General features: G+C 48.4%; 2 protein-coding genes across 6 annotated transcripts in view; one reads left to right on the forward strand and one right to left on the reverse strand.

The window, feature by feature from the left end:
* slx4 (SLX4 structure-specific endonuclease subunit homolog (S. cerevisiae)) overlaps nucleotides 1-7,718 on the forward strand; it is a 47,064-nt gene extending 39,346 nt beyond the window's left edge. For all 3 annotated transcript variants that reach the window (XM_069905967.1, XM_069905968.1, XM_069905969.1), the window contains 4 exons: nucleotides 199-2,351; nucleotides 3,569-3,671; nucleotides 4,485-4,877; nucleotides 6,517-7,718. In XM_069905967.1, coding sequence (XP_069762068.1) covers nucleotides 199-2,351; nucleotides 3,569-3,671; nucleotides 4,485-4,877; nucleotides 6,517-6,874 — 3,007 coding nt within the window. In that variant the 3' untranslated portion in view covers nucleotides 6,875-7,718. The remainder of the gene's footprint in view (nucleotides 1-198; nucleotides 2,352-3,568; nucleotides 3,672-4,484; nucleotides 4,878-6,516) is intronic.
* A 3,779-nt stretch (nucleotides 7,719-11,497) lies between these two features.
* LOC138747065 (mitochondrial Rho GTPase 2-like) overlaps nucleotides 11,498-14,168 on the reverse strand; it is a 47,635-nt gene continuing 44,964 nt past the window's right edge. For all 3 annotated transcript variants that reach the window (XM_069905982.1, XM_069905983.1, XM_069905980.1), the window contains one exon: nucleotides 11,498-14,160. In XM_069905982.1, the coding sequence (XP_069762083.1) occupies nucleotides 14,043-14,160 (118 nt within the window). In that variant the 3' untranslated portion in view covers nucleotides 11,498-14,042. The remainder of the gene's footprint in view (nucleotides 14,161-14,168) is intronic.

Genomic DNA, 14,168 nt, shown 5'->3' on the forward strand with positions numbered 1-14,168 from the left:
CTGGTTTAGATTGTTGAGTAGGTTTATATAGATCGGCACAACATCGTGAGCCAAAGGGCCTGTACTGTGCTGGAATGTTCTATTTGGAAGAGTATCAGAAGTTTGAGGGAATGCATGGGGGTAGGTCACAGCTCACAGAATGGCAGAAGAAGCTCCACCTGTGGAATGTTCTGTGACACCTCCCTCTGTGTTGATCAGATTTGTGATGAGCGAGCTGGAAGAGATCTGCAGGGCCTACTCAGTGGAGGCCGGGCCTGATGGGGCAGACTCCGAGAGTGGTCCCACACCTGCAATGCAAGGAGAAGAGTATGGGAACCTGCAGGATCTTCTGAGGTCCATGTGGATGGATGAAGTTGAAGAGCTGGCCTTGGAATCTCCGCCTCCAGAGGGTGACGAAGCAGACGAGGGAGTGGGTGACGAGGAGCTAGACGAGATTTATCAGTTTGCTGCAACCCAGAGACCAATGAAGAGAAGCTCCCTTATGAATATACAGAAGCGGGAAAGCGGCTGTGGGGAAACTGAGGGAGAAATGGATGTCTCTGGAGGAAACAAGCAGAGTGTGGAGGGATCGAGGATTGGGAGCAAGGCAGTCAAACACTCTGACTCTCTGCTGACCAAAAACAAAGCGGTGTCTGAATTGCAGCACTCTTTGAAACCCCTGGAAATGTCCAACAAGATCCAAGTTTTTCAGCTGAAAGAGTCTCTTGACTGCAGCCTTGAAACTGACATGAGCCCCAACACTAGCGATTGCCTCTTTTCAGGGACTGATGTTTCGGTGGAACTGCAGTGCGGTGTGAACCATGGGGAAATGAGCACGAGCAATGTCTCCATCACAAACCAATCATTTATGGGGTGCATTTCACCTGCCCACAGCAGCATGGACAGAAACTCCCCCCTGTGCAAGGCTGCTAGCCCCTCAGCGTGCCTGGTTTGGTCAGATCTACCCGTGGTCGGGGTATCACCACTGGATACTGAAGAGAAATCCACACTGCACCCCCAGAGCTCAGACCCAGCCACTCCCCCCAGACCCATGCACCCTGACACATCCAGTACCTTTATGCCTATTTTCAATGGGCAGCCCCACAAGACTGAGGAACAGTGTGACATGCCTGGCACTCCTTGTGACCTCGCAGGCCCAACATCTCTGGGAAACACCCATAAGGTACAGCAGTGCGCATTGGTGTCGCCCATCAGCATTAACTCCAGTCCATTGGAGAACAAGTCCAATGATATTCTGGTGGTCACAGATTCTGAGGAGGAAACGGGAAAGATTGAAAAGGAGGTGACCAGACCCTGTCCGCGATCGGAGCCTTTGTGCTCCGGCCCTGAGGCTGCCATAAGTGCTGCTGGTAAACTTGATGTACACTCTGTCTCCACCATTCCACAGGGAAGGTCCAGAGTGTCTGGAATTCAACCCAAGGGCTTAACACTTGATCCAAAGCTGCTGAGCATCGCGAAGGAGTGTGACCACGGAAGCCAGCACGTGAACAATGAGAGCGAGCTGACTCTCCGGCTGAGCAGTGACAGTGAGCCGAACTACCAGGACCTGAATGTGGAGAACCCGTTGGCGGTCCCAGCCACCCCTTCCTCCCCAGAGACGTCCTGCTGCCCCAGTCTGACACACAACCAAACTGCCAAAATGGGCAGGCTGTTTGAGGAAGCAGTCAAGCAGGAGGTTGGCACATTAAGGGCTGGTGGTATGGGGCAGGAGGCAGGGGCTCATCACACGCAGGAGAAGCAAACCCAGCATATAAACCTGGACAGTGATTTGGATTGTTCTGCAGAGGGGAATTCTGTCATTCGGTTGCTTAGCGATTCATCACCTTTGACCCCTTTCCCTCTTACACGGAATTCTGACTGTGTTGAATTAGAGAGTGAGGACACTTCCGCCCCGCTGGAGAACTCTATGTCAGACAGGAAGGAGACAACAGACACGTCTATGGTGGAGATCCTAGACACCGAGGAGGAGATGCCATCCTCTCGCGCTGAGCAGTTTGAAGATGAGCCCCCGTTGCCCTTTGACCATGAGTTGTGGTCTGCTGAGGAGAGCCCTTGCCTCCAGGATGATGTTCCAGGCACTGCAGATGCTTTTCCTTGCAGGGCAACTACTCGAGTGGAGCCCATCACGAGGGGAGAGAGTAAAAACAGCACCCCTCTTCCAGGGAGGGCAGAGCCCAGAGTGTCCTTCCCAGGCACAGGAGATGGCAGTGGCGGAGAAGGAGACATTACCCTTCCTAGTAGGCTGGATTCCATACTGTGGGAAGAGGAGGATGATCTTCCCCAAGTCCTGGGTGGGCCTTCTCAGAAGCTGCCTGATTCTGGCCACCATGTCACTCGGCATAATTCTCCAGGTGAGTGTGGGGGTCACACATCCCTTCCTCTGCTTTTCCCCACAGATCCTCCCCGTACGACCCTAATCACAACACACCCTCCAGCTCTAGCAAAGATCTGGCTGAACTATTGCAACATTTATTCTTCATGGTTCAATTATTGTCATGTAATAAAAAATAGTGCAATATTACATGAAACTTGGTTTAGTCTGCCCTAAGGCAGATAGATTCACCATTGACAGAAATTGCCTGAAATACCTCGAAGACAGAGAGATAGAAGCACTCCAGCAGCCACACAAAGTCCAGTCCAAACCATCAGCAGCCTGAGCTCCAGATCCCAACCTCTGGCATCCTGTCGCATCCCAGTTTCAATACCTGGCACCCCTTCAGCCAGTCTCTAATAGTTCACAGTCTGGTGAGAGTCCCTTGACTGCAGTCTCCAGCAGCCCAGAGCCCAGGTGGGTGCCTTGCCTCGCTTTGAGTTGCTAACAGCCCACTCCCTGTGTTTTCTTCAGCTGCAGAGCCTCTCACAGCTGTGATCACTGTCCCATGGGTCATCTCTGCCTTTCAAACGAGGGTTGTTCTCCCCATTTTCTAGTTCTCCCCTTCCCTTGAGTTTGCAATCCCTTGTGGCTGATCCCGATCCCAGGCGCCACCATCTTGGCGCAGACCCGAGATGCAGGATTTTAAATAAAACCACCGTCCGCTCCATTTACGGGCCGTTTAAACCTGTTGGACCTTGCAGAAGCGTTGTGACTGCTCCCCAAGGGACTACACCAGCAGCAGTGCTGCGGTGTTGGACATGGCACTACTGGAGCTGCAGTTACTGCTGTATTCCTGCACCAACATTTATATATTTTTCCTTTTGTATAGTAATTTAATTTAGATGTATTTTATGTACCCGTGTGGCTGCAGCAAAGATTTCAGTACATCTGACATGGTACTTATGTAGCTGACAAACTGTCAACTCATCAGTGTAGCTAAAGGTGGGCATTTGGGTTTAGAAGTTGAAATCTCTGAACTTCATGGCCTAAAAGGCATTGAAAGTGTTTTGGGATTAGTATCCCTTTAGAGATTTCTGGTCACAGTTTGTACTGATGTTATAAACACTGGATAGCAGGAAGTGTGACACAAGCTGTGAGCTGGAGGAGGGTGGGGGGGAAGTCACCATCACCTCAGACCGGTTGCAAGGTGCAGGTCCTTGTTCCCTGATTTCACTGGTTTCCGTCTGCTTTCAGTGCCTGTCAGTGGAAGGAGTGGTCAACTCCCCTCGGCACCTCTCACCCCAGAGCCTCCTTACTCCACTATGGCCACCCCCTGCCTGAAGAGAGAGCTGGGCAAGTAAGTGGAAGGCAGGGTGGGGGCTGAATGGAGATTTACTCATTTACATTCTGCGCGGGTGACTTACTGGCGATGCAGGGAGACTGCGGGCCCTACTCCCACAGTCAGTGGTAAAGGGCAGAGATGCTTCTTGGGTAAAGACAGAAAGGTGGAGTTAACAGGCTTTTTGATGGATGGGTTAAGGTAGCTTCATGGTTAGGGCATGGGACACCTCATCCCACCATTGCATTTAAATTCAAATAATTCTGAATTAAATAGTTAACATGAGTGGTCCGAGTCCAGGGGACCACTCAGTGCAGAGGCAATTGGAGGCATCCCTCTGCTCCTTCATCCTGCCTGCCCTGCCAATCCTTTCTCAGTCCTGACCCAAAACATTGACATTTTCTCTCTCTCTCACACACTCTCAATGCTGCTTGACCCACTGAGTTCCTCCAGCAGTTGTTTTGTGCTCCAGGTTCCAGTGTTAACATTTGAAGATGAACTGTTCCACCTATTCCCTGCCAGCTCCTGCCCTCTTCCTGTGGCTCTCTACCCGCCACAATCTCTGTCCTGCTGCAGGGTCTCAACCTGTTGCACCCACCATCCCTCTGCCTCCACAAATGGTGCCTGATCCTGGGTATTTGCTACAGATTCCAACATCTGCTTTCCCTCATGTCCCTGTTTCCGATGGGCTGTATGAAAGGTGTTGATGTGGGATCCCTTCAATCCATATGTTCTATATCAGCTGTAGAGGATTTGTTCACTTGCTCATCAGACAAGTTGCCCTGGCTAAATCTGGAGCAGGAAACCTTCCTGATGTTCTCTTTGTTCCAGGTTTGGCGTTCGACCTCTGCCAAAACGAAAAATGATTCTGAAATTGAAAGAGATTTACAACTACACACATCGGGCAGTTCAGCCGAACCCTGGCCCCACTGAGCAGCAAAGGTTGTCTTCACAGCCGTGTGGACAGAAACCAAAGAGCACAGTAAACCTGTCCAAGGCTCATCTGTCAGGGACGAATGGGCTGAAACAGCGCTCATCATCCGCAGCCATGAGAAGGAACAAACCAGCCTTGAAAGGACAGCTCAAGGTCACAACTAACAAGGCTGGAAGCACGCTCAGACCCGGCACTGAGTCAGCCATCGCCTCTGAAGTGGAGAACCAGCTGTCCTCGTCTCAGAGTTCCTCCTCCTCGGCACTCAGTGGAGATTCCTTTCATTCGGACAGGTGGGCAGGTTATAGCTCAGTGCAGGGGGATTATGGTGGGGCCAAACTGAGCTTTAAAGCCTCCTTTTTCTCTTTGCAATGTTCATGCCTGACTTCTCGCACTTGCACGATGCAGTTTTAACTTTTCCTCCGGTGCCATCTTTACGAGGCACCGCGAAGAGGGCTCCGGAGGAAGGTTCCTCCCCACCAGATCGAGACCTAACGTCAGTGGCCTGCCTCATTGACAAGGTCGGCCCAACTTCTCTCATTCGCCTTTGTTGTTTTTTTCTTATTAATCTCTTTAGAATAACTAAAAGAATTTTTATAAAATTAACTTTTTTCAACATGTACTTTGTTCAGTTAATCCCATGGGAGTCAGTAGGTTACGTGGTGCTTCTTACAGCATCATGTGATAACCCCCCCCGCCAAAGCCTTCCTGATGGGGGAATGCATGTGTCCACCAATCTCCTAACCCTCCCACCTTGCTCTCGTGATCCCAGCTCTCCCTTCTCCACACTCTTGTCCTGGTGAAGGGTCTGACCTTCAGCATTGACCATTCTTGTCCTCCCATTGATGTTGCTCGACCCACTAACTTCCTCCAGCAGGTTGTTTTGCTGGATAAGTAATTAACCATTAGAGTATCTGATACTTTGACTGCACCCTTGGGTGGTTCAGAGGTAGTTTGTCCATCTCCCATGGGCCCAGTCCACGTGTCCCGACAGCTTCAGAAAGGGTTAATGATGGGATGCTGTTCCTATGAGCAGATAGTTCAAGGATAGGAGACAGGGACCTAAAATGTTGGGCAGAGGTAGAATGTGGGCAGGTTTTTCCATTTGGGAGTAGTTTCACTCTGGAACTTGCTAAAGGGAAGAAAGGTCAGGGCTTTCAGGAGAAAATCGGATGGAGATTAGAACAAGAATTTGGAGAGCTACAGGAACGATGGAGTGTGACTCTGCAGATGTGCTGAATGGTCCTGAACAATTCCAGTGAAACAAGCCCAGGACGTGCTCAACACTTCAGTGTGACTTCTTCCCATCACGATCAGGGATTCGGAGGCAGGCCCAGTATTAAGGCCTGGAGAGTTTGAATTACAAGGAGAGGCTGGCTCAGCTGGGATTTTTCTTTCTGGAGTGGAGGGGAAGTTGGCTTAGAGGTTTTCAAAATCCTGAGGAATGGATAAGGTGGTTTGACTCCCAGGTCAGGAGAATCTATAACTACAGGGCATAAATTGAACCTGAAAGGAAAAAAGATTTAAAAGGAACAATTGTGACATTTAAGACAGGTACAAGGATGGGAAAGTTTCAGAGAGATTTGGGCGGGTGGGACTGGCTGGGTCAGATTGGACCATACGGACTGGAGGGTCTGTTTCCAAGACTCCTTGAAGATGAAGGGCTGCCCTAACCCTCTCACTCCCAGCACCAGGCTGCAGCCCTGTAACCGAGTAGTGTCGTTACACGTCTGGGCTTGGTTACATGGCTGAGGTGCTTCACACCACAAACCATGGCCTGCTGTCCCAAGCTGAATTCACATTAGTTCATGCAGACCTTGGGGCCCAGTGCAGGGCACAGGCAGTGAGTGAATCAGTCCAAAGCTCGAGGGAAAAATTTGCCATACCCCATTGATTGTAACTGAAATCCTGCCTGGATCTTCTGTTCCTCAGGCTGTCGGCCAGTGAATTCGGCGACGACTTTAGCACAGATTCAGACAAGGAAGACGATGTGATCACTCCATCCCAGGCTGTGGTCTGGGACGCCGACACCACCAAGGCCATAAGACAGTTTATCCAGTCGAACCCGTCACTCTACAGTGAAATCCTGCAGTATAAGCCCTTTGAGCTGACCGACTTGCACCAGCAGCTCAAAGAAAATGGCATCAAGGTTTCCAAAAGCAAGCTGGTGGATTTCCTGGATGCTCAGAGTATCACCTTTACCACAGCCAGAGCAAGGAAGGAGGTGATGCAGCGTCGAAAGCAGGGTGCTGGTCGGTGTCGGGGGAAGCCTGGGTGCAGGAAGAAATAAGGGCCAAGAAGACAAACCCACTGCACAGCTTGAAGCATCAGCCTGTCCGCTGAGGTGAAGACAGCGGACTAACACAGAATCCTCTGTGGGATGTTTCACCAAATTACCCCATCTCACCCACATCTGACAGGAACCTTGCAACCATAGCACATCACACAAGGATTTATCTGAGATGAACAATCAGCTTTAGTAACTGGTCGACAGATTGGAACAAACTCGCGCGAATTTGGTGCCTGCAGGAATGGATGAGTCTATCCTGGGCAGTCAGTCAACTAATGCTTGGCATGTTTGAATGTGATACTGATCCTTTCACCTCTTTTGCCATTCTCTGGTGTGGGTATGCATCCGTGGTCAGGGACTATGCCATCTGCACTTGAATGAACAGGAAAGTTGTAACTTCCTGCAATGGGATTGATTGTTTCAGAAAAAAATACTTAACCCTGTCACTGGCTTCAGGTCCCAAACCCAGAAACCTCACGGTTCAAAATATCTGTATATAATTGTATAAAAATATGATCAAAACTGTATAGCCATGACATTGAGAAGAGAAACTGGGTGATTGCTTTTGTGGCATTTGCTGCCCCAGAGATGTTGACTTTTCTACAGAACATGAACTGGATGTTTAGCTGAAGAGTGATAAGCGATAATGGTTTTGTTCACTTTTACACCGAATGTTCATGCCTCATCCCTGTTAACTGGTACATGCTCATTCCCAATTTCTGCCATGGATAATGAACCAAGAGCTGTGTTTACACTGGTGGACAGCGCTGATACTGAGACTCCGGTGATCTTAGCAGAGTTCAACCTTCCATTTAAAAATAATAGATCAAAAATGCACTTTTAATCTTGGATTTTCTATCCTCAGTGAATCCCATCCCTGCTGCATCATTCTCTGGACATGTTCTAGACCTAAGCCCATTTGGTCTAAGGAAGGATATTGTTGGCGGAAGGACAATTACCAGGGACAAGTCAAGGTGGTTACATCTCTGGCAGAGGCTGGCCCCTGGCTCAGAAGGGAAGGGGGAGTTGAGTGATGGTGATTCATTGGTTAGGAGACCAGATAGGATGTTCTGTGAACAAGATCAAGGCTTCAGGATGTTATGTTGCCTCCTGTGCAAGGGTCAGGGACATCTCTAATCGTGTTCATAGCATCCTGGAGGGGAAGGGGGAGGGGGAGCAGTCAAATGTCATAGTCCACGTGGGGACTAATGACATTGATGGGAGTAGCGATGAAGTCCTGAAGAGTAAATGTAGGGAGTTAGGAAGTAGTTAAAAAGCAGGACCTTGAGGGTGGTAATCTTGGGATTACTGCCAGTGCCATGCACCAGAGGGGAGGAACAGGAAGTTGTGGCAGATGAAGGCGAGGCTGAAGAGTTGGTGACGGGCTCAGATTTGTGGATCATTTGGATCTCTTCTGGGGAAGGTCTGATCTGCACAAAAAGGATGGGCTGCACCTGAACTGGAAGTGTGGGGGGGGGCGCGGGGGAGAAATGACCAATATCCTAGCTGGCAGGTCTGCTCGAGCATATGGGGAGGGTTTAAACTGGTTTGGCAGGGGGATAGGAATCAGAATGTGAGGCCAGAGATTAGGGCATGATGCTATGTGCTGAGTTAGTGAGGAAGGACAGGCAGGGAACAATATAAAGGTAGCTAGTCTGAGGGGTTGAAATTAGTCTATTTCAATGCTAGAAGTATTAGAAATAAAGGGGATGAACTTAAGAGCATGGATCAGTAGGTGGAACCACTATTTTGTGGCCATCACTGAAACTTGGGTGGAGGAAGGTCAGGATTGGCTGATGTAGGTACCGGAGTTTTATAAAGAATAAGATGGGAAGCAGAAAAGGTGGAGGAGTAGCATTACTGGTCAGAGATAGTATCACAGTTTTAGAAAGGGAGGACGCTGCAGAGGAAGTGCCCACTGAGTCGGTGTGGGTGGAAGTTAGAAATAGGAAGAGAGCTCTCACTGTGCTGGGAGTTGTCTATTGGCCCCCAAATAGCCCTCGGGACACCAAGGAGCAGATCAGCAGGAAAATTTTGGAACGGTGCAGCTTTGTAGTTACAGGTGATTTCAACTTCCCTAATATTGACTGGCACCAACTGACTGCGAGAGGGACAGATGAGGATGAATTTGTCAAGTGTGAACTAGCTGGCGAGAGGAGACCGTACTGGATCTGGGGAATGAACCTGGTCAGGTGATCTCAACTCCCTTGGCTTCAAGCAACAGAAAGGGATAAAAACAAAGTGGGAAAGTGCTTAAACTGGAGAAGGGCTAATTATAAAGGGATGAGGCAGGAACTAGCAAGAATAAATTGGAAATAGATGTTCCAAGGGTCACTTATGCAGAGTTCAAGACAGGTTTGTCCCACTGGAACAAGGAAAAGGGAACTGTGGGTGACAACACAGGTCAGACAAGTCAAGAGGAAGAAGAAAGCAGGAAACAGAAGTACATGGTAGCCAGGAAGGAGGTTAAAGGACTTGGGAGAGCCTGAAGGGGGTATGAGAATGTTCGGCATGTAGAATTAAGGAGAATCCCAAGGTGCTCTTGTATATGTGAAGAACAGAAGGATGATGAGAATGAAGGTGAGGTCACTAAAGGATGAGGGAGGCAACACACGCCTGGAGGCTGAGGAGGTTGGAGACATCCTAAATGAATACTTTGCGGTCAACACGTACAAGAGAAAAGGACCTTGATCACAGTGAGGTCAAAATTGAACAGGCCTGTGTGCTGGAAGTGTTGGATTTTAAAAACATCAAGATTGATAAGTCCCGGGGCCAGGCATTATATACCACAGGCTGCTGTAGGACGTGAGAGAAGAGATGGCTGGGGCAATAGCTATGATCTTTGAGTCCTCTATGGCTGCAGGGAAGGTGCAGGAGGATTGGAGAACAGCAAATGTACTTCCCTTGTTTTAAAAGGTAATGGGGAGAACCCTGGGAATTATAGACCAGTGAGTTTCATGTCAGTGGTGGGCAAACTAATGTAGATTAAGGATAGGATGTATGAGCATTTGGAGAAGTCCAGTCAGCAGGGCTTTGTGAGGGGAAGGTTGTGCCTTATGAGTCTAATTGAATTTTTTGAGGAGGTAACGAAAGAAATTGATGAGGGTCAGTGGTAGATGTGGTCGACATGGATTTTAGTAAGGCATTTACTTTGGTTCCCGAGACTCATCCAGAAAGTCATGAGGCACAGGATCAGTGGATCCTTAGCCATGTGGATAAAAAATTGACTTGTAGAAAAAAAGCAGAGAGTAGTAGTGGAAGGAAAGTATTCTGCGTAGAGGTCAGTGACTACTGGAGTGCCCCAGGGATCTGTTCTGGGACCCGTGCTCTTTGTGATTTTTATAAATGACCTGGATGAAGAGGTGGAAGGATGGGTCAGTAACTTTGCAGATGACACAAAGGAGCTTTGGATGGAATTGAAGGTTGTCATAGATTACAAAGGGATGCAGAGTTGGGCAAAGAAGAAGCAAATGGATTTCAATCCAGATAAGTGTGAGGTGATGCAAGGGAGGACAGGGTTAATGGTTGGTTACATAAGAATGTGGATGAACAGAGGGACCTTGGGTTCAAATCCATACATCCCTCAAGGTCACCGCACAGGTTGATAGGATAGTTAAGAAGGCCTATGGGATACTGGGATTCATAAATAGGGGGATTGAGTTCAGGAGTCGAGAGGTCATGTTGCAACTCAACAAATCTCTGGCGAGACCACACTTGGACTATTGTGTTCAGTTCTGGTCACCTCATTATAGGTTGTGGAAGCTGTGGAGAGGGGACAGAGATTTACCAGAATGTTTCCTGGATTGGAAACAAGTCTTATGAAGCAAGGTTAGCAGAGCTGGGACTTTTCTCTTTGGAGTGAAGGATGAGAGGAGACTTAATAGGTCTACAAGATTCTGAGAGGAATAGTTAGGATGAATGGCCAGCACCTGTTTCCCAGGGCAGGATCAGCAAACACCAGAGAACATGAGAACAAAGTGAAGGGAGGAAAGTTCAGGGGAGATATCAGGGTTAAGATTTTTACACAGAGAGCTGTGGGTGCCTGGAATGCATTGCCAGGGATGTTGGTGGAGGCTGAAACATTGGGGACATTTAAGAGGCTCAGACACATGGATGGAAGAAAAATAGACGGTTACGAGGTAGGGAGGGAATTTGTACTTTTTTTTTAAAGGAATATATAGGTTGTCACAACATCGAGGGCTGAAGGGCCTGTACTGTGCTGTTGTACTCTGGAGCCCAAAGCAGCCTTCGAGGACAGTCCAACTGCTGCCACCCTCCACCTCTTTCCCCATGACAATGTGAACAGTTTCTTTCAGAACTGCCCATTGAATCTGGTTCCCACCACTTTGCAGAGTGATGTGGTCGAACCTTTCTCGTTCAGAACGGTCAGCTGTTGCTGAGGTTTCTGGCGGAACCACGCAAAGTGACATGTCAGCTTTGAGCTGACTCAAAGGCAGGCATAACTGGGGGTGGGGTGAGTGGCTGCACCCTGGATCTGGAGAAAATGAGGGAGTGTGGCTTAGGTAACATCATTTAAATCTCTTCAGTTTAATTTTACCTCAGATCCTCTACCAAGAAGCAATGCCAGAACACGTAGTGCACGCACCATCAATGCCCACTGGCTAAACTATAATCTGTCGTTTAATGTTTAACCAAAGGGAAAGTTAAAGCAAGTTGTAATTGGCCCAGAGCCTTGGGGACAAGGGTCAGTCTAATCTAATCAAGTCTCCCACACTGACCACATGCCAGTACTCAACATCAATAATTACTGACCAAACAAAATCAAGCTCTCTGGATTACAGGATTATAAAGCAGAAAAGGCTTGTTTGTAAATACCAAGGTGGTTAGTGAAAAATCAGGAGGTATGCTGGTAGCTTGGTTCTGGTTAATGATGTTGGTGTACAAAGGCTATTGAAGAGACTCCAGCACTGGTCAGTGCCAGTGAAGTACATGGAAACCAAATTGCCTTTCCGAGGGGTCCCACTGAATGGGTGATCTCCAAACTGCAGGAATGTGAAGAGTGGTGCTCTTCAGATTTGGTGGTGGGGCCAGTGCTCCTTTTGTTCTTATGTTCATGATCTGACTGGGGATTTGCAGGTGAAAAAACTTGGCATTAACATGAATTCCAAGGAAAATACATTGCAGTGGGATATCGACAGGCACACAGCGGATGAACATTATTGGAAAGGAACGGTGGGGAGAGGCAATATAAACAGGCCCTTCAGCACACTGTGTCTGTATCGATGATGTCCCTCCATCCCTGTTCTTGTGTCTAACTGCCTCTCAGATGTGACCCTTCATTCCCCTACAATTCAAACCTCACCATGCTGCAACTCCACAGTAATCCGTCAAACGATAACATTTGAGAAATACATTTCTAATTCCATCAGAGAACAGGAACAAAGTCCATTAAAACTCAGAAACATTTCTAAACACAGTAGAGTGACAGCTCCGAACACCGGCTTCTGACTGACCTTCTCCCTGGTCCACAGGCTGGAATCCCGACAGCTTGTACTGGGACCTGCTGTACTGAGCGATAACAAGGCAGTGCGATGTTAGAAGTGGAGGCAGGAGAATTAATCATTCAGCTTGTTACAACTTGCATGGCACTGAGGCTCCAGACAGTGAATCGGGCCTCCCCCACACTCGTTTCACTGAGCAAGTAGAGAGGCTTTAATTGCTTTAAGGCATGATGGTGGGTAAGGTCTGGGTAGCAAGCAACAAAGCCAACTAGTAAACAGGAGCTGGGAAGGGAAGCTGACCTGTCACACATTGGGCATTGAAAAATTAGAGAAAACACTCAGGTGAGAGCTTTTGGCCTGACCTTGAACATTATTACGAGGAACTAACACTGACCAGGAACTTCAAAGTTCAGTCTCTGGTCTACAGCCAATTTATATATTAATTTCTTTTGAATCAAAAATGTACATCCTAGAATAGTTAAACAAAACTACAGTTAAAAAAATATTTTTTAACAAGTATGGTCAGGACTAGGTGTATTTAGCAAGTGACTTGGTGCAACAAGCAGGTAACAGTGTCTTCTCCTGTCAGCTTACAATACATTTACTAATCCAAATAGAATTGACGTTTGGCTCACTAGGAAGAACAACCACAGGGTTGAAAGACCTCAGTGAACTACTTGTAAAGGCCAAGTCATGGATCAGGAAAGGTCGATGGTTAAGGGGGTCATGAGAGTGAGGGCAGAACTGCTAACATCATCCAGACAACCCCCAGTGTCTAGAAGACACAAAATATGAAACAAGTGCCTCTTGTATCTGACGCTCAGAGTTTTGGAGGCAAGTTGCTGACATCACACAAGGAGGTTCAAATGGCAAATGACATCATGCTAAAGGGGACTGCCATTTTACCGGAGACAGCGAGATTATAAACTGTACTAAGGTCCCACAGTGGCCAAAGGCAGCTGCTTTTGGGACTTGGAACATGGCTCCAAAATGGGAGTGGGGAAACACTATTAAACTGGGGGAATCTCATTCTCTGGTAGGAGGGTGCCGTTCACTCTCTGATACAGAGGGATATGTCCTCACTCTTCCTGCAGTACGCAGGGAGGCATCTCTCTCCAGTACGTGGGGAGCTCTCTCTGAAAGACCCAAGCATACACAATGTTGAAAAAGGACATGAGAAGTACACAGCAAACTACTTACACTGAGATGTATAAAAATAGTGAGAATCATTTAGTTTCTCAGGTGTTCCTGAAGGGCCCCTGACACAGAGAGGGACTTTACACTCAACCATGCTGATACTAAAATAATGTTTTTTTTTATAAAAATAGATCACTGGGAAAAATAGCCATCTAACCAGTTGCCTGGTGCGAGACTCGTGACATGGAGGTACAGAACAAGAGGATGAGCCAAACCCTGAGGCAGGAAGGTGCTCAGAGGAAGGGAGGGAGAGTAGGTCACCTCATCCAACTGGTCAACCCTGGCGGTGGCTACCGTGAGCAGCTGGTATGAGGAAGAGACACTCTACATCTGGCACCACAGGCAGCTCCTCCAGTCCTTCCTCCCTCAGCTCAGTCACAACAGCAGGCATATCTGTCCTCTTCACAGAGCTCCACCTCCAGGCCCCCGTCCTCGCAGAGCTCCACCTCCAGGCCACCCTCCTCGCAGAGCTCCACCTCCAGGCCACCCAGCCTCTCCACAGTGTACTGCTATTTGTGCCTGACCAGGGCTTTGTAGAGGGCAAGAGCAAGGAATGTGGTGATGGTGGCTCCCAGTGTGACCCGCAGCCAGAAGGACGAGGCACTGAGCTCTGCTTCATTCAGGTCCCTGTGAAG

This window comes from Narcine bancroftii, chromosome 12 (genome assembly GCF_036971445.1).
Source record: "Narcine bancroftii isolate sNarBan1 chromosome 12, sNarBan1.hap1, whole genome shotgun sequence".
In the NCBI taxonomy this organism is placed as follows: domain Eukaryota; kingdom Metazoa; phylum Chordata; class Chondrichthyes; order Torpediniformes; family Narcinidae; genus Narcine; species Narcine bancroftii.